Here is a 19,550-nt window from a genome sequence, read left to right as displayed (position 1 = left end):
TGCAAGACGTAGGGGAGTCTGAGCAGCACGGGGGGCGCGGGGGCGGTGTGTGGGTCTTTCCTGGGCATGCTTGGCGATTATTTCACGTGCCAGCTCCCTCACAAACCCCTCAAAGGTCTCGGATACTCCGGTGGTCATTGCGTGCAGGTAGTGGGCGTTCAGGACCGTGATGTCGAGCAAGTGGAAAAAGAGTTTCTTGTACCACTTCATCGTTGTCCTGGCACAGTCAACACTTGAAATCATCGAGTCAGACTGATCAACTTGCCTCATGTTCAGATTATAGGCAAGTACAGACTCTGGTTTCCATACGCTGCGCCTCCTCTCGCTACGGTGATCCACGGAGTCTGTGCGGTGCATCAGGGGGCTGTGAACAGTTGATAGGAGGCAAACTTCCCTGTTGTGGTTCCACAGGGTTGCAAGGATGTTATTGGCCTGGAAGAAAACCACCTCATTCTTGTCAAGTTTCCTCCCTATCTTGACCATATGGCGACGGTTTCTCTTGACTGTACCACAGACTCCGGTGTCGTGTTGGTGGAGGAACCTAGCGAGAAGAGGGCTAGTGTACCAGTTGTCCAGGTACAAAACATGACCACGATGAAGGTACTCTTCTATCATTGTCTTCACCACGGCCCCAGAGAGTCCTATACTCCGATCTTCTATTATATCTGTCTGTGCGCCCGTGTACAAGACTATGTCTTGCACATAACCAGTCTTACAGTCACACATAACAAAGATCTTGAACCCGAAACGGTGTCTCTTGCTGGGTATATACTGCCTAAAGGAAATATTGCCTTCCACAATACAAGACTCTCGTCTATGACGAGGTCTCTGTAGGGATAAAATGAGGAGCAGAACATTTCCCGTAAATGATCAAATACCAGCCTAATTCTCCTCATTTTATCGGTGTTATTTGCATTGGCTGGATCATCTGCATCAAAAAAGTGGAGGCGGCCGAGAATAAACTGAAATCTATTACGACCCATCACCTTTCCAAAGAAAGGTGTTAGGATGATTGGGTCCGTTGTCCAATAGGCAGGAATTTGATTTTTCTTCACCACACCCATCAAGATTACCAGGGCCAAAAATAGGAACATCTCTGATATAGTCACGGGAAAGTCATACTGTTCTGCATGCTTGCTTGTGGTTCCTAGGCGTTCACTTTCAAGGCGCTGGGATTGTGAAAATATATTCGTCTGTTCTACTATGCGCCCAACAAACGCCTCATCAAAAAACAAATTGAAAAATCTAAACGTGACGACCCAGCATTTACACCTGGAGCCGTGCAACCTGACCGCCACTCCTCAGTGAACTGGTGAATGATGGGAGTAAAATTACTCCCATCCTCCCAGTTCCACGTGACACCACCGTCTCTAGCCACGTCACCATCGTCCCCTTCGTCAGGGTGGGGAGGTGAGGGTGGTGGGGGAGGTTGGGGAGGTGGAGAGCGGCGCCTCTCATCACTCGCACTTCTCTTCCGTCTCCCTTTTCCTTTACCCTTTCCCTTCCCTTTCTTTCCTTTCCCCACATCCTGGGGCTGTGGGGAGGAAGTTTGGGCATATTCAGGGGCGAAAGAAGTGCTGGGGAGTGACTCAACCTCCTCTCCCCTAGGCCTACGAGCACCACGTGCTCGTGCTGCCTCCCTCCCACCAATGGCCCCTTCACCCCGCACTACCCCCACACCACTCTCACTTTCACCCTGCGCTGCCGCCACAACACTTTCCCTTTCTCCCAGCAATCCCACCACACCACTTGCTACTTCCCCAGACAAAGTACTTGAACCATACCTTAGGTGTCGTCTCGCCCCACCTTCTGATCCACGTGGTGATATTTTTCCTTTCCCAACCACTGGCGATATCACGTCCTAGCCCTCCGTCATCCTCATCGTCCTCATCCTCGTCCTGATCAGAATCGTGATGGAGAGATAGCTGTGCACGTGTTTGGGGAGCAGCCTGGCCTTCCCTTGCCTTACGGTATGTCACATACCGCGTATTTCGGGCGAAGGGACCTCCTCATCACTGCTACTTATTTCTTCCTCTGGCTGGACGTAATCACGATCCACCACATCATCATCGAGTGGAGAATCACTGTCTCCAGTGAAGGCTTCCAGGACGGATGCAATTTGCTCATCTGAGAGACCTTTCCGCGCCATGTCTGACCTGGGTCACTGCTGGCAGGTGAGTGACCGAGACAAGGGCGAGCGTGGGTCACGCGGGGTCTAGGACGCTGCCCGCCTGGCGGCAGGTAGGGGAGGCTTGGGTACCCGGGCGAAACGAAAATCTCCCGCGAATTTTGAAATTTGTGGAAATTATGAACCTTGCAATTGCAGGACGTTGAAGTACGTCCTCGGGACTGGCTGTGACAAAACGTGAGGACGTGGAAGTACGTCCTCGGGACGGCGCGGGTTAAAACAACTCTGAAGAGGTACAAGTATATCTTCATCTCAAATAACAATATCCAACATGTTATTCTGATCGGCCATAGTGGACGCCAACCGTGGGGAAAGATATGACTGAGCCTCAACAGATGTCACTACATTTATTATAAAAAAAATAAACCACCACCACTTTAAAAACTCGAATATTTAAAAGACTATTATAGTATGTAAATACATGACGGGGAATCATTCTGACGGCGAATTGTCTTGTTATTGTTGTGACTGCGAATTGACTTGACGGCGAATTGTCCTGAAACCCATTCTCACTGTGACCAGGCTTGTGTGTGCTTGTACTCGCTGATCTCTCCGTGACACCATCATTTTATCTACTATGGGCCCTAAGAGAGCAGGCAAGACATCTCCTGAAGGCACCCCAAAGTGCCAGAAGAAGGTAATGACCCTGCTGGAGAAGGCAGAATTGCTGGACAAGTTACGGGAGGGAAAATCCTGGTAACAGTGGTGGAGAGTGAGAGTGTAGCTGTGACGAGCGGTGTAAGCGGCCATCCACCTACGCAATTAAACTATTTTGTTCATACTTTAATTATAAATAAAGTGTTTACTGACATGTACACAGGGGTTTTCTTTCATTAAAGAAGGAAATGGGGGGCTAGGGGTGTTTTTAGGGGGGCACCAATTTTACACGGATTTTCGATCTTCGCAGGGGTCTCAGGCCCCTAACCCCCGTGAAGACAGAGGGTCGACTGTACATGTAATAACTCTCCTTATAATTAACAGCAAGTTGATTATTTTCACGCTATGTAGGGTAGCAAATTAATCAGAGAGAGCAGGCAATCCATCATCTCCATCCTGTGTATCCTCATACATGTGAAAAATCCGTTTGGTAATGCATTATTCTGATTCAGTACCAAACGAATTTTTCATTACCAAATTGGCCCACATTTGGTAATGAAAAATACCAAATGGCAACTCTGACAAGGGAGGGGAGAGGGGGGAAGAAAGGAAAGGGTGAATGGGCCATGGTGTAAACAGCTGTTCAGCACCGTGTGGCAATTTCAAATTACGGGTGGGAAAAAATTTGGATTTTGGGGGGATTTATTTCTTTTTTTGGCCATATTTGGGTTCTGAAGGTCCAGGCCCACAATGTCCAGTAAGTGGGGTGTCCAGAAAGTGGGCATCCGGATAGTACGGGGATTGCTGTGTATATATATATGTATATACTGTATATACATGTATACCAAGTATACGTGAAGCTACAGAACGTTGCGATAGCATTTTGGCCTATCTGATGGAGCAAAAATTCTGTGGGCTTGAATGATGAGTGAATGGAAGCGTGGCTCATTGACTTGGACAAACTTGGGCTGTCTGGATGTTGCTGCTCCTCACCCAGCCCGAAGGTGGGCAAGCAGCAGATGATGATATACCACCATTGGACAATACTAGCTGGATGAAGTTGTGAATTGCCAATCTTCAGTCAAGGCATTATCAGTGTCACCATCCCTACTGTTTTCTAGAATAATGATTTTTGCTTTACAATCATTCAACTTCAGTCTCCTCTTTTCCATCCAGATTTTCATACCATTCATCAGGGATTCCAATTTATTCTTGGTATCACCAATATTTGCCATTTTAACATAAAGAAGAGTGTCATCAGCAGAAAAATGACAGGACATTAATATGAAGAGTGTCATCAGTAGAAAAATGATAGGACATAAATATTATCATGCACATCGAGTAGTAGAGGCAATAAACTACTCGTATAAACTGTGAACAGAAATGAACCTAACAAAGATAACTGAGCAAATCCAAACACGAAGGGGAACTGAGCTCGAGTAAGTGTTGTTCACAATTATTCTTTTGAAATCAGTCATACATACTGCATATGATTTACGGAGCAAAAAGGCATCATCACAGACACCATGCAAATGTATGTCAATTAGCAGTTCATGATCTACTGTCGAGCCATAGGTAGATCCAACAGAACCAGGACAGAGGACATACTGCTGCAGGTGTTCAGAACAAAGCTGTCATAAATTTTTGTTAGTGCAGTTTCAATTAACCCTTTAACTGCGGGTGTCATACCAGAATGACATTGCAAAAACTGGACCAAACCGCGGGTGTCATTCTGGAATGTTTGTGAATATTTTGAATACCGCGCGTTTTTCCGCGCGCCAATTGTTTCAAGGGAGAGTAGCTATTAAGTTCTTTCACTCCAGCCGACCCCCACCTCCCTCCTCCCACCCCCAGGGCCCCCACCTCCCACCCCCCCGGGCCCCCCACCCCACCCCTGGCCAAACACGCATCAGTATCTGTCCAGCTTTGTGAGTGACAACAGCGCTGATGTGGCAGTGAAGTGCGGGCAATTACAGTGCCTTTTACCTGCCTCAGTGAACACAGAGTGGGTGTTTATCGTATATGCAGTGTTCATATATGTTTATAGTATTATTATCAGAATGAGGTTGGCATTTGGTAATGGTGTGTGAGCGAAAAATAGTGATTTTAGATCGCTCACTTCTAATGGCACTGCCCATCCAGTGATAGTCAACGAAATCATGAAACCTACATCATTGCAAAGCTGAAGGTTAGTACTTTCTAATGGTACCTTATTTTTCGCTCTAGATTTATTCTGTGCAGAGTTATAAAGGTTTAAAGTTTGTTTACATTTTGGCTGGAACCCCCACGGGGGGGGGCAGTCGGGTCAAAACAATGCCCGCGGTTAAAGGGTTAAAGGAGTATTTCCTTGATGCTGACTGAAAGGGGGAACAACTGTTTTATTCCAGTAATGGTATTAGCTGATCTAGTATAACCTGCTTAATATACTGGACAAGAATGGCAAATTGGAGACAAGACGACAGTTTAACATCCTCTCAACATCGAGCCAGGCTCCTTGAATAGAGGCCAGAGTAAGGCACACTTCTTCAATTCCACAAAGTTAACGTCTAAGAAGCAACTGTTTGCTATTTTACAAATAAAGACTGCTGCATGTTCATAGACATCTAGCAACGGTGACAAACTGAATGGATCAAGTGGATAATATATAACAGTTAACTCTGTTAACCTCCAATGGACGTAATGCACAAGGCCTCTTGTGCACTGTGATTGGAAATATCCTGAGAATTTCTTACTGAAAGAAGCACTGCTTATTTAGTTTTGTAGGCAGGATATCTTAGTTATGAAGAATGAAACAAAATCAAAAGCCAGCTGGTCATCAGAAACAGAACTTGGTTTATCAATTACATTCTTCTGACCAATCCGATTTTTCATAACTGAAGCCAACTCTTTTTTATCACTACCACAATAATCAACTTTACCTTGATAATAATTTGCATTTTGGGCTTTTACAGTACAAATGACAGCCCTATTTCCCAACAAATAATGCAAATACAGTAATTCCGTTTGGTCCAACAAAAGTGCCATACATTTTTCCTAAACAGTCTACACAAAGGATTGATAGGTGGACCATACCACAGAGAATTTTCACATACAATGACTGTCTCTACAACTTTAGTACAATGATGATCAAAGACAGACCCAAGCTCAATATCACATACTGTACAACTGTACAAAAAGTATCGTTACGACGTTGTACTAAACAACATGACAAATGATGATGGTTTAGGAAAAAACAGGCAGGAGGCTAGGGAACTGTTGGTACCCCTGCATATCGAATAATGTTGGCTATACATGGGATACAAGAGGCATTTCCTGTGTTTGAGGTAATAAATATGTTGATATGAATGTATCAACCCTTTGGAAAAAGCAGCCATCGTAGTGTTCGTTACGTATCTATCAGACCCCTGAGTAATGATACTTTTTTGTGTACCTGTACATATATATTAACCAAATCATCAGAAGAAAGATCAGTAGAATCAATGCTGTTTGATCAACTTCACATCAAATGTTGATCAATATTCCTGTAATTTCTAGACCTGATAATCTTTTAATATATAAAGAAGGGGTTTTGGGGATTGCAAACCTGCAAGTAATCAAAGCATGGGATCAACTGAATCAACCTCTACAGGTGGCCTGCCTACTGACATGCTGCATCCAACAGCTGCTAATCATGGGGTGAGGATTATCTAGAACCTTGAAACAATTAAGTCTAGCATTTGCCATAAGCCAGCTGTGTGTAAAGACGTATCCAGATGCAAACCCAAAGGTGGTCATTATTGAGCCTTGGCATCCACAAGCTGTGACATTTGGGTGTCCCTTATACAAGCAAAAAATGAAAAGTACGAGGTATAAGTTTGCAAATTAAAAATTCCAGTTCCACTTCAATAAATTTGTTAAACCACAAAGTTTAAAACTGATTAAATAAGTTTTACCATTGAACCTAGGGCCTCATTTTTCTCTACAGTACATCACCCTCTCTAATACAATACAGCCAAAGCACTAAGTTTCTACAATCCATATAATTTAATTAAGAATCCCAGCAGCCACTTTCAAGGTAGTGCTGCTGAATTTTCACTCTTTGGCCTTCACCAGCTTCCTGTGCTCTGCCTCCATCAGGAATCTATTTTGTAGATCCTCTTCATTCCTGCTCACAAGGAGAAAGTCTTTCACAAGTATAATAGTTTGCTCTGTCGGATCGTTAAAGCAGGTAAGACTTGTAATGAACCCTTTGAACTTCCTGAGCCCCTCCTTCTCTGACCAGCCTTCCACGTCTTTGCCAAGCCATTCCACATCCTCCAGCATATTCAGCCCTTTGGGCCCACAAACCTCGACTGGCTGGGTGTGGATCCATCATTGGGCTAATACCCACTGTTTGTAACAATGTCAGGGCTGGGTATCATGATATTTCCATCTCCTGGGGAAAATTTGCCAGGGCAGTCAGTCGAGTTCAGAACGTCAGTGATCTCTTTCTTCTCTTCTTCAGAGATGGCTTCATCAGCTAAGCTGAAAATGACCAGAGAAGGGGAGAGGTAATCCAGGTGGTTGTTTAGACTTTTCAGCTATTTCTCCACTGGCTCTTCCTTTACCTTTCTATACTCCCTCATATCTTGGATGGTCACAAGGTCATTTAAAGGAGCAGCAGCTGTTAGGAACGAGTGGAGAAAATTGTGAATGTGGAAGACCACACACAGTTCAGCCATGATCAATATTTCACTCTTCCTCATTGAACAGGTTAACATGGTTTGACAGCAACTCCAAGGTGATGCAATATATGGCTCTCTGCATGAACCTAGCTGAGCTGAGTTTCTTCGGTTTGAAGAACCTGAAGTCAGCCATGTTGTCCCCTAGGTAGACGATCACTAGCGTGAGACGTTCAAGACAGTCCAACCTTAGGAATACCGTGGAAGAGAGACCGTGCTTGGTCCATGGAGCACACTTTTGCCTCCACAAAGGCGCCCTCATACTTTTCACAGTTGAACCAGACCAGCTGTGTGTAGTTTATCTGACCTCTTATGCTGTCCCAATAGCTGCCAAAAGTTTTAAATAGTTCCTCCCCTGGGCTGATCATCTGACGCCTTGAAACCACCAGAGCAGCATGTCTGGCATGGAGCTCATACAGATGCCTCCTGCAGGGCATATTGAAGGGCTTTCTCCCCAGTCATTTCTCCAACTGATTAATGGAGCCCTTGTGATGTCCAGTATTAGAACCAATTGTGTCAAACAGAGGCACTAGCAGCTGCGTCGACGCTAAACTTGTCAAGGAGCTCCCCCACAACATGATCCTGCACCACACCAGTGCCAGATTCCATTTTGGGGATCCTGAAGAGCTGCTCTGTGACAGGGAGGTCAGGAGAGGTGACAAGTACTGCCAATCTGTCTTTTTTCTTCTTCATCCTGCTCAGCTGGTCTCCAGCTTTATCCTCCAACAGCCTTCCATCTGTTTGGAGGACCAGTCTTACATCACTCTTACTGAGTGTTGCCTTGAAGTCATAGACCTTGCACTGCATGAATCTTTTTCTCCAAGACCTCCTATCAGTTGCCACAGATGATTTAGATATGGGAAAATCATTCATATCACCACTGTTTTCTGTAGTGAAAGCCGCAATCATTCCCTGATGTTGGGTGATACTCAAAATAAACCCCTGCTGCTACAGCTGTTTTCTCAATAATGTTGGGTGGAACACAGAGAGAAATAGCCTTCCCTCTTGCCTTCCTAGACCATTTTGCCAATTACTCTTTGGTATCCTCACTTTTAGTTGATGATGGTCTGGGAAATTCCGAAGGAGACTCATCTTCTTCAAACTCATATTCTATTTCATCATCTTGAAACTAACAGAAAGATCCCATCTTCAATATCCTCTGCTTCTGTCTGTCTTCCTTTTGTTTCCTGGTAAGGTCCCTTTGCTCTTTGCTCACTAATGCTGCCTGGTACCTTATGTCAATACAGTAATAGTTTCCATCATCTTCTGCTCACCGAACTGGTCTTTGAGAAAGGTGAGGCCACATTCCTTGTTGGCTGCCATTCTCAACATGTCATATCTAATCTCCTTTTCTGCACCCCTGACCAAAATACTTAACATCTTGTCCAACTTCTTCCCGAATCTTTGCCTTTCCTATTCAGCAGGTCATGTCAATCTTTTATTTCTCTTGACTAACGTTTTATTTTCATTATAGAGCGACATCAACTTTATTCTGACGACTTGATTTGAGGCAGCCTGCTGCAACATGGTCTTCACTTCTCTTAGACTCCACCAATTCTCTCTCTCAATTTATCTCTACATAACTTAGACTGGTCACACATTGCAGTAAATGTTTTGCCACCACCAAGGCAGGAGATAATGCTAATGACTGGTCGATGAAATTTGTGATTCTCCTTTTGGTTATTACATGCAATGTCTTTTAACCCGCTGCGTGCCAGTGCCATTTTAAAACTGTCTGACATAGTTCCACGGCCAGTGCCAGTGCCGTTTTAAAACTGTTTAAAATAAAAAACTTCACTGTGACCGCATTTTTCAAGATTCGCGGGTAAAAATTGGCAGGCATGTAAGGTAACTATTCCTCTACCATCCCCCAGGCTGTCAAGGCCATACAATCACTTGCTCCCCCCCCCCTCACACTCGCTCAACCTCACTCTGCCTTTGTGCTTCACCCAAAGCTGTACATAGTGAAGGCATTTTGTAAATATTTTCAGTTAAGTGTAAGTTGTAAATATTTTTTTGTAAGTGTAAGACTATATAGCGAAGTCAAGTTGTAAATACCTTCTTGTAATTGCCAGGACTGTACGTTAAGAAGTCAGGTTGTACCTATCTTCAAGTAAGTGTAAGATAATGCATTCACAGTGAGAAAGACACGCAAATTGTGATAGATGCTGAAGCAATAAGTAATCAGAAAAGTGAAATGAACATTGCTATACCTTCCCAGCATAAATACCTGAGTATACCTTACACAGAAAACGGCTTTCTCTCACGTACGTGGTAAGCGTAAGAGAGCGGCTAAACCTGTACACAAGTATGCAGGACTCAATAAAACTCATTTCCGAGTCTCGGTGAGCGTTTTAATGGTGAAATTTGTTGTTTCCACATCAAAATCTATTATTTTAGAAAAAAAAAAAAAAGTTGAAAAATGGCCGGCACTGTGGTGACCCACAGGGCTATAAATAGCCGGCACGCGGTGGGTTAAGATATCTCCATTTGTTGGGAGGAAGCAGTCAGGAATACTGAGACTATGCTGGCCACTCAGGAACATCCTCATGCGGGATCTGGTTAGAATCCCCATTACTAATGTTTCCTTCTGAAACAATCAGATTAATTCAGCAATGAGACCTCGACACCCTGGGAATTTCTTATGCATATACAGTATATTATTATTTTGTGCGTATATTGAAAAGGTAATGATGAAATTAAATACAGGTATGATGACAAAGGGTGGGTGCTTTCACCTTGAATATATTTAATAACACTATTGTGTGACTGTTCTTCTGATGTATAGCAGTCATCATGTATGCTATGGCATTGAGTACAGGCACAAATGATTCAAGCAGCTCGTCAACAGCCATGCCAGTGGCCAAGCAACAGAGTGTCTGGCCTGTGCAGGGAACTAGATATGCTTGTTTTTATTTGGCAAGGTGTGGGTCCAGCCCATATGAGCAAAGGTAGGTTCTTCCTCTGGGTAATGAGGGCAGCCTGGTGCCTGTGCTAAATTCAATGCTCCAAATCTCAGGTCCAACGTGAAGAGTGCTAGAATTGAAATGAGATTTTGTGTGGAATCTTGCATTATCCACTGTAACCAGAAAATACAGCTCGCATATTCCAGAAAAAATTGATAATATAATGGGCACCCTACTGGGGAGGCGATGGCTCAATCGGTAGAGAGGTGGCTTGCAGTTCTATGGGATCCAGGTTCAAATCCCCGCTGGGACAGGGAAAAGTTTAAGGATTTGAATTTCATTAAAAAAAGCAGACTTTACTGATCTACCATAAGTCCCGCCGACGTGTTGTAAAAATACCTGTTAATACCAATACACCAGTCCTGTATGAGACAGCCCTAGCATGTATTGAATATGGACGGTGGGTGTTAACGCCAAAGTGGTGACATGTTGAGGTGCATGGTATGTAGGAGGACTACTGGGCCATGAGAGCAGACTGTGAAGCCTATGCCCAGAGTCGGACACATGAAAAAAAAAAAAAAAAAAAAAATACAGTACTGTGAGGTGCAGCAGTAGGAGAAAAGGGAAACAGAGTTTTGATAATCAATAACACTGGACTTCATCACAGATAGGCTATGTTGTATGTATAAAGCTGCACAAACAAGGATGGTGACATTGCATCTGCAGGATGCAATGAACAGTAGGAGACCCAGAGGAATCAACAGAGAAATGCAACTAAAACCCTAGCTTCCCTCTCTACAATGGAGGACACAATAAAGATGGATCATGAATACCAAGCACAAACATGGGATTTGTATCTTGATAAGTTCTAAACACAAAATTCACTGTCTCCTATGCACAAATTTCATAATTTAAATGTACTCTGTTAACACCGATGCCTTCTTACAACGCTCAGAACATGCTCACCCCTTCATACAGCATCATTAAGTTCTCACTATTAGTTAGGAATCGTTTCACTTTGAAGGCTCCAACATGCTTGCATGCATCGGCTGTGGTCACCTAATGGCAGCTCTCCATGCTGCTCGATCTCTGGCAGCTTCCCAATTCAGTCCCTTATCCCTGAGGTCACACTCAATGACCTCATCCCAGGTCTTTTTCAGTCTACCTCTTGCAACCCTACCCCTAACATTAAAACTTTTTACTTACTGCACCCAATTATCATCCCCTATCCTCTCCACATGCCCAAACCATCTCAATCTACCTCTCCTCATTACAACATCAATACACTCTAGTCCCATTCTACCTCTCAACTCTTCCATCATAAACCTAGCGCTCCCAGGCCTCACACTCAGGGATGCACTGCACATCCACCAAATCTTTGTAATTTCTGTACATTTGAGCCTGCCAATATCCCCTTCCTTTACTGCCCAGGTCTCATTACCATACAGCACAACACTCTTTGACACATGCTGCATACAAAGATCCCTTAGCATGGAGGAAGAGCGCTCTCAGTGTCAGGAGAGGCAACAGCTCCCTGAACTTCTTCCAACCACTCCACACTCTAGCCACAGGCCTAGCTCCATTCCCACCTCCTGCACATAACATGTCATCCAAATAACAAAACTCTTCCACACACTCAAGAGACTCACCAGCAAGTTCAATCCTTTCACCGCTGACAATCTCCACCTGCTCTCCCAGACACACTGCACACATGAAATCAGCATTATTTCGCAGTCTACCTCTAAAACCACTACATCTCTTATGCACCCACTTATCACAGACACTGCACAAGAGGGAATTACTTCCCATGCCCTTGTGGCAGATCACACATGGTCACTCTCCCTCTTCTGTGACAGTATCGCCACCAGCCCTAGATACGATCACTTTTGTTTTATTTGCATTTACTCTTAAGCCCCTGTGCCCCATACCATCTCTCAGCTTCCAAATCTTTCCAATGCCTCCCACCCATTCTCCCACAGGAGTCCATTTCTGATGTTATGTGAGGGCTTTAAGTACCATGAAAAACAACATGGGGCTGAAAACTGACACCCGGGGCACACCAACATTCACGGAAAACTCATCAAATCTCCATTCACTCTTACCTGGGTACGAGCTCCCACATACATGGCCATACCCACTCTAACCAGCCACTCCTCCATCCCAAACTCTCTCATTGCCCACTTCACCACTTCTCTAAGAACTCTGGCAAAGGCCTTCTCCAAATCAACAAAAACAAAGTACAGTACAGTTCCCTTTTCTTTCCTATACATTTTATCCTGAAGCTGTCGAACAATGAATATGACATCAGTGGTCCCTTTGCCTTGAACAAACCCAAACTGCATCTCATCAGTATTCTCTCTTTCTCTAATCATACCTTCTAGAACTCTTTCCATTATCTTCATTATTTGGTCTAAGAGTTTTATCCCTCTATAATATTAAAGAAAAAAAAAAAAAATCCATACAAGCAATGTCCTTAATTAGGTGTAACTTGCAAATCAGCTTTGTATGAAGATAGGTAACTTACCTAAGGAATTTTTCAACATTTTACGGTAAACTTAATAGCAGAGAACACAAACATACGACACTGCACAGTTTGGTACAATTCCAAAATCTGTATTATATATTCTATGTATAGTATAACAAGTCTACTGTCCTACTAAAACACTACAAGCAGAAGTTGGCACATCTAGTCTGTTACAGGAAGAAGTACTTAAGGCATTTTTTTTTCTTTTCTTCATACATGGAAGAAGGAATCAAAGGCTAGAAGCTCGCAAGATTGTTCCTTCTAAGAAAAACAAAATAACAGAGGGTCTAATTCAAGATCCATTCATATTGAGATGCCAGGACACACTGCATTTAAAGGACTGGAGGTCATAGCAGAAAACACAGAGAGAGGAAAACAGTTTCAGAGATGACTTGTTGCATACATTTCAGACTGGGAGTAGTGGTAAACTCTTACATATGAGAGCTGAACAGAAAAGGGATGAAAGTTTGCTGCCAGACAGGTGCTATGTGTCTGCTGTAGTGGTAGAGGGATGCAAGCAGACAATTCAGAAGAGCAATGACCACAGAAGTAGCAATGAAAAAGAAATAAAGTTGCAACAGTGCAGCGAAGAGACAGAGGTTGAAGGAAGCCAGTATGAGGAGGAGAGTTGATGAGATGAAAAGCCACTCCACCTTGCTGAGGAGAGCTGTATGTGAGGAGCCTCCCCAAACAAGAGAGTTGCAATCACACAGGTGAATGTCAAAAGCTTCTCATATGGCTCCTTTTCCATTGCAACACTCATTGAAAAAGTGCTTTTGATTAGTCAGCCACTTACTGAGCAATCTGTCCAGTAGGTGTGGAAGATGGGCTGGCCTAGAATGGTACGCGGGGCATCCCTTATAAGACACTCTTCAGAGAAGGGAACAAAATCAACTTCAACATTCACACATCTGAAAAAGTGAAGAAAATAACATAACATACAATGTATAATACTAATATGAGCACTTACAGGACTGAAACAAACTACATTTCAATTACATGCATACCTTATCAAGAATAAAGTCCTGGAAGAATAATTATTTGAAAGCCAGGTAGTACCATCACGGTACAATACTGTATAACCATTGCATAAAACTAATGTTCATCATACACAGTACTGGAATGGTTTTTGCTCTTGTTTTTCAACAACTGAAACATACTGCAATGTAGTAGTAACAGTAGTTGTAACCTCGGGATCATCTGCATACGAACCCAGTACACTGCAGGCTGATGTCTCCCTCCTGCAGTTCACCTTCTCACTTGCAATGGATAGGGAGAGAAGTGTGGGTCATTTGCATAACTAGGCAGCAAAGCCATACAGCCAAGTAAGTGCCACCACACGAAGGTGCACCTCTTCAGATAGATGAATTACATCCACAGAAGGAAATGTTGTTGACTGATAAGAAACATGTTTCAGTCACATCTCAATCTCTTCTCATGTACCATGAAGTGGAACCAAATTCAGCTAAAACTGTTACACCTTCCCAATAAGTAATATTTCCATTTACCTGTATACATATGTATGTATAATTCTTTCATCTTATCAATTAAATGCACTGTGATATTGTCACACAGTACAGTATAGAATGCCATAACTAGAACTGATATCCCCAACAACCAATACTGTTACATTTCATAAATATTCTCGAAAAACAGTGGGGCAATTGAAATTACAATAAAACCTCACCATAAGGGACTTTAGTAGACCGGAATTCCCTTTAATCAGAATCGAGGAGCTACCAGACTAAACTCTTATAGATCAGAAAAGATCCGATAAAGCCAGAAGAAGTCCGGACTGCCTGCACTTCAGCTATGCTCACTACAATATGGTAAATAAAAGACATGTTTATCAGTGTACAGTACAGTACACCAAACACTCGTTTTTCGACTGATCGTTATACGACAATTTGTTGTTTCGACATTTATAAATCTATACCCTTTTACGGTGTTTGACGTGGTTATCCCGGCCATTTTGACAATTCAAACCGCGCACCACCAGACAGACCGGCTGATTGGTTGCCTCTTCATCTATCTGCATTTCTTTTTGGCCTTGTGGATTACTACAGCACCACTATAGCTCCACCCAAGACCCCAACTACTACCCGTCAAGCACAGTCATGTGCTCACCAACCTGAGTGAGTGTTTCGCCATCACATGGTCGGGTGATGATGAGGGTTGCCAGATCTGAATTCAGCCACATTACCAAACTCCTCAATTTTCATTATCAAATTGAACTTTTCATTACCAAACTCTTAAAGTAAGTATTTATTTTTCACTAATTATATATACAAATGGAAATAATTACTTTCCTTACAATTAGCAGCATGTTGATTACTTTTGCACTATGTAGACTAGCAGATTAATCGAAGAGAGTAGACAATCCATCGTTCCCATCCTCTGCATGTTCATACATATGAAAAGTCCATTTGGTAATGGATCAGACTGATTCATTACCAAACGAGCTTTTCATTACCAAATTGGCCCACATTTGGGAATGAAAAATACCAAATGGCAACCCTGGTGATGATTGTGCCAATGAATAATGATCGCTCTTAACACACAATACTGCTAAAACAGTCTTAACACACGATACTGTTTTTGCACCGGTTTTACAGAATGTACATCTTACTTGGGTAGTGTGATGAGTAAGGATGGAACTTTGGGGGATGAAGTGCGTGAAAGGGTACAGCAGGGAAGGAAGGTTGTTGGTTCACTGAAAGCAGTGATGAGAAATAGGGAGGTGAGTATGGAAGTTAAGAAGTCACTGCATGATAGTATTGTGATCCCTACCCTGACATATGGAAGCGAGGCATGGACCTTGCAAGAGGGGAACAAGTCAAGAGTGAGAGCAGTGGAAATGTGTTACTTGAGAGGAGCATGTGGAGTGACATGGAGGGACAGGTTGACGAATGAAGAAGTGAAGGAACGTTGTGGAGTGGATGTGGATGTGGTTGAGAAGATTAGGAGAAATACACTGAGGTGGTTTGGACATGTGAAGAGAATGGCGAATGAAAGACTGACTAAGAGGATGTATGTAGGTGAGGTGGAGGGAGGGATAGGGAGGGGTAGACCGGGATGAGGTGGAGGGATGGAGTAGAGAGGTATATGAGGGAGGGGAGGGGGTTAGTTGGGGGGAGGGTAGTCAAATGGTGGGTGACAGAGAGACTTGGAGGCGTTTTGTCTGCGGCCACCCTTTGCGGGATTAGGACGTCAGACTATAGATAGACAGAGAGATAGATAGACGTCTTAGTTTGCACTAGGCTAGCTAGATCATAATAATTGGGGGGTCCTGGGGGCTAAGCACCCCAGTTAGGTTTCAGCATTTCCAGTTAGTCGTCCATTGCTATTTATGGTTTTAAACTGGATACATCTGAGTTTGTTTGGTGTGGTGACATCACGTCCAGTTGGCGGGATCAGCAATTAACTCGCAATCGAAGGAATTCAGATGGCTTTCTTTAATATCACTAAGTACGTATATCTCATTTGTTCTCCAATATTTTTTTGATTGAAAATCAAATGTCAATCATCTGAGATGTATGCAGTACCAAAATAATATTCCTTGAGAATGCAGGTCTAAAAGTAAACACCTCAAATCCCTGTGTCACTTTTGTTCATATATATAGGTATTTATTCCATCTTTATTGAAAATTTTTTGAATGACAGAGGTGGTCAGGAACCTAACCCCCTATTTCTTAACAATCTTATGGGAAAAATCGGTTCGTTATTCAACCACTTTTTATGGAACACATCCCTGTCGAATAGTGGGGGATAGGTGTATTATTATATACATTATACCAATTGATTATTGTTGTGAATGTGTAACACAGTAGAGTACTGCAATGGTTGTGAAAACAGTTTAAAAACTGTTGAGGAGATAAGGACTAATGTCTGATATATCGGAAAAAGTCTGGGTTAGCAGGGGCGAGTCCAGATGTTGCTTTTATCAGAGTTTCGCTTTTTTTTGGAATGGCCAGTAAGTCCGTTATAGTGAGGGTTTACTGAATTACAAAAAAATATCTAGTTCTAAATATATGCTGTGGATGTATTTAAAGGGGGGTAAAAATGAAGGTAAAATAAAATAATGGAGGAGGCCTGAAAGGGCTAGGTTTACAACTGAAAAGCAGAGAAGGTGGATGGGACTGGAGTGTATTGACGTCATGATGAAGAGGGGCACACTGAAATGGTCTGGGCATGTGGAGAGGATGAGGGATGACAAATGGGTGCAGAAAAAGAGAAGTGTGAATGTCTGGGGTAGGGTTGCAAGAGACAGACCGAAAAAGACTAGGAACAAGATCACATAGTGTAACCTCCAGGATATGGGACTGAATAGGGAGGCTGCCAGAAATTAAGCAATGCAAAGAGCCACCATTAGCTGGTCAAGGCCAAAGCATGCAAGCATGCTGGAACCTTTATAAATGGTACAATACAATGCACTAGTAGAAAAAAATTATATTCACTATGATGATCTTGAAGGCTAATATACCTGAAGCCGAGTGTCAAGAGTGAAAGATGAGTTTTGGGCGAGTGTAGAAGCATGTACAGTACACCCTCATTATCAACGTTTTTTTTATTGACGGATTTGATTATCGACAGTTTTTTTGTCTCCTGGGAGTTAAATTATTATTATTAAAAAAATAAAGAATTGTATTGGCACCTCCTAGCAAGTTTGCGCGCCATCCTGCCAGGTGTCTCTGGCTGCTCGCGGCATGTTCCCGCCGACCCAACAAACAACAGCATCAGTACATGTTTGTCTGTTGTTCTCATATCGTGTTCGGCCACATCTATCGTGCTTTCGCGATCATCAAGGCTCCGAAGCGCCCTTGTAACACTCCAACTGGAAATAAGGCAGCTAAAAGAGCAAGGAAAGTACTTACCTTGGAAGTAAAGAACGAAATATTACAAAAACTTAGAAGTGGAATGAGCTATGCAGCGGTTGGTCGCGAGTATGGCATGAATGAGTCCAGTGTTCGTGGCATAAAACGGAGAGAAAAAGACATTAAAGATGCTCTGGCTTCGTGCACACCAGGATCGGCTAAAGTAACGATGCATGTGAGAGATGATGCCTTGGTGAAGGTGGAAAAGGCACTGAATATTTGGATTGAGGACTTAAACCGTCGACACGTGCCGCTAGACTCCCAGTTCATCAGAAACAAAGCAAAACAACTCTACGCTCAGTTTGCTGGTGAAAGCAGTGGTGTTGGTGAAGATAATGGTGATGAAAGTGAGGCAGGTGAAAATAGTGATGATGGTGATGAAAGTAATGACGATGGTGATAGGCCTAGTAATGTTGGTGCTTCTAGGCAAAAGAAATTTGCAGCCAGCAAGGGCTGGTTCGAGAATTTTAAGAAAAGGTATGGCCTACATAACATTAGGATGACTGGTGAAGCAGCTTCAGCAGATCAGATAGCAGGAGAATCGTACCCACGTGACTTTGCTGAACTTATAAGGGAGAAAAGGTACAGGCATGAACAGGTGTTTAATGCGGACGAAACACGCCTGTGGTGGAAGAAAATCCCTAAAAAAACGTACATTTCGGAGGAGGAGAAAAGTGCGCCAGGCTTTAAAGCAGCAAAAGATCGTGTGTCTGTGCTGTTGTGTGGTAATTCAGAAGGACATATGATAAAACCCATGCTCCTGTATCATTTGTTATAATGTGAAAGACGAGTTGGATTTTTTGTCAATAAAGGATATTTCTTGCAAAAGTTAGGCAGAGATTAAATATGAAATATACGAGCATAAGGAGAGTTGAATTTTCCTAAAAGAAGATCCTAGCGAAAGCTAGGCTAAGATTCATCTTTGATAGCATAAACTGCCATACAGTCGTGAAAATTTAGGTCTGGGAGAAATGGAATATCAAGAATGAAAGGAAGCTCTTGAGAATGAAAGTAAATAGGAGAGCGTGGTCTCTCTGGTATGAGCTAGCAGCACCGGCGTGTGTTGTGAAGATCGGTGCGAACAGCTGATCTAACGTAACACTTGCCTCACACTCTCAGTTATTAGACGTATGAATGACCACCACTGCTGCTTTCGTTTTTTTTTTTTTTTTTACACACTCGGTTATGTAAACATATGGATGGCTACAACTGCTGGTTTCGCCTTTTATATTTAGATGGAGTGAGGTGTAAGTGGAGAGAGAAGTGATGATACAGCAGCCATTACAAGTTGAGGTCCAGTGTACGACCACTATGCATCAACATCAGAGATTATGCTATTTTTTCCATAATTCTTTACTTAATATAAGTAGTTTTATTATGATATTCAGTTTTTCAATTGCCTAACTAATTTATTTCTAAGAAACACAAAAACTAAACTGCATATTACATACGAGTGATTGAAAGGATACTAAAATATATAAATAAAGGGTACCTGACCAGACGAAAATCGGTATCGACGGTTTTAGGCATCGACGGGTATCTTAAGTACCTAACCCCCGTCGATAATGAGGGTGTACTGTATGGACAAATTTGAGAGAAGCGAGAGAGTGCTTTTGATTGGAGACATCAATGGCAAAGTTGGGAATGTACGAGCAAATGAAATGGTTGGTCAGTGGGGTGTGCCAGCTGAAGTAGATAGGAATGGTAGTGCTTTGGTGAACATCCGTGCTGGTAAGGGGTTGGCAATAGCTAACACTTACT

At 42.9% G+C, this 19,550-nt stretch overlaps 1 protein-coding gene across 1 annotated transcript in view; it reads right to left on the bottom strand.

Moving 5' to 3' along the window:
• SIDL (SIDL trafficking protein particle complex subunit 10) overlaps positions 1-19,550 on the bottom strand; it is a 578,423-nt gene that overhangs the window by 523,780 nt on the left and 35,093 nt on the right. Inside the window, exon 3 of the mRNA XM_080275724.1 lies at positions 13,712-13,826. Coding sequence (XP_080131850.1) covers positions 13,712-13,826 — 115 coding nt within the window. The remainder of the gene's footprint in view (positions 1-13,711; positions 13,827-19,550) is intronic.

This window comes from Coenobita brevimanus, chromosome 62 (assembly GCF_032717465.1).
Source record: "Coenobita brevimanus isolate Jiangsu-jjx chromosome 62, ASM3271746v2, whole genome shotgun sequence".
Classification (NCBI taxonomy): domain Eukaryota; kingdom Metazoa; phylum Arthropoda; class Malacostraca; order Decapoda; family Coenobitidae; genus Coenobita; species Coenobita brevimanus.
The sequence above is the reverse complement of the archived record's forward strand: the minus strand, read 5'-3'. Positions and strand labels throughout refer to the sequence as shown.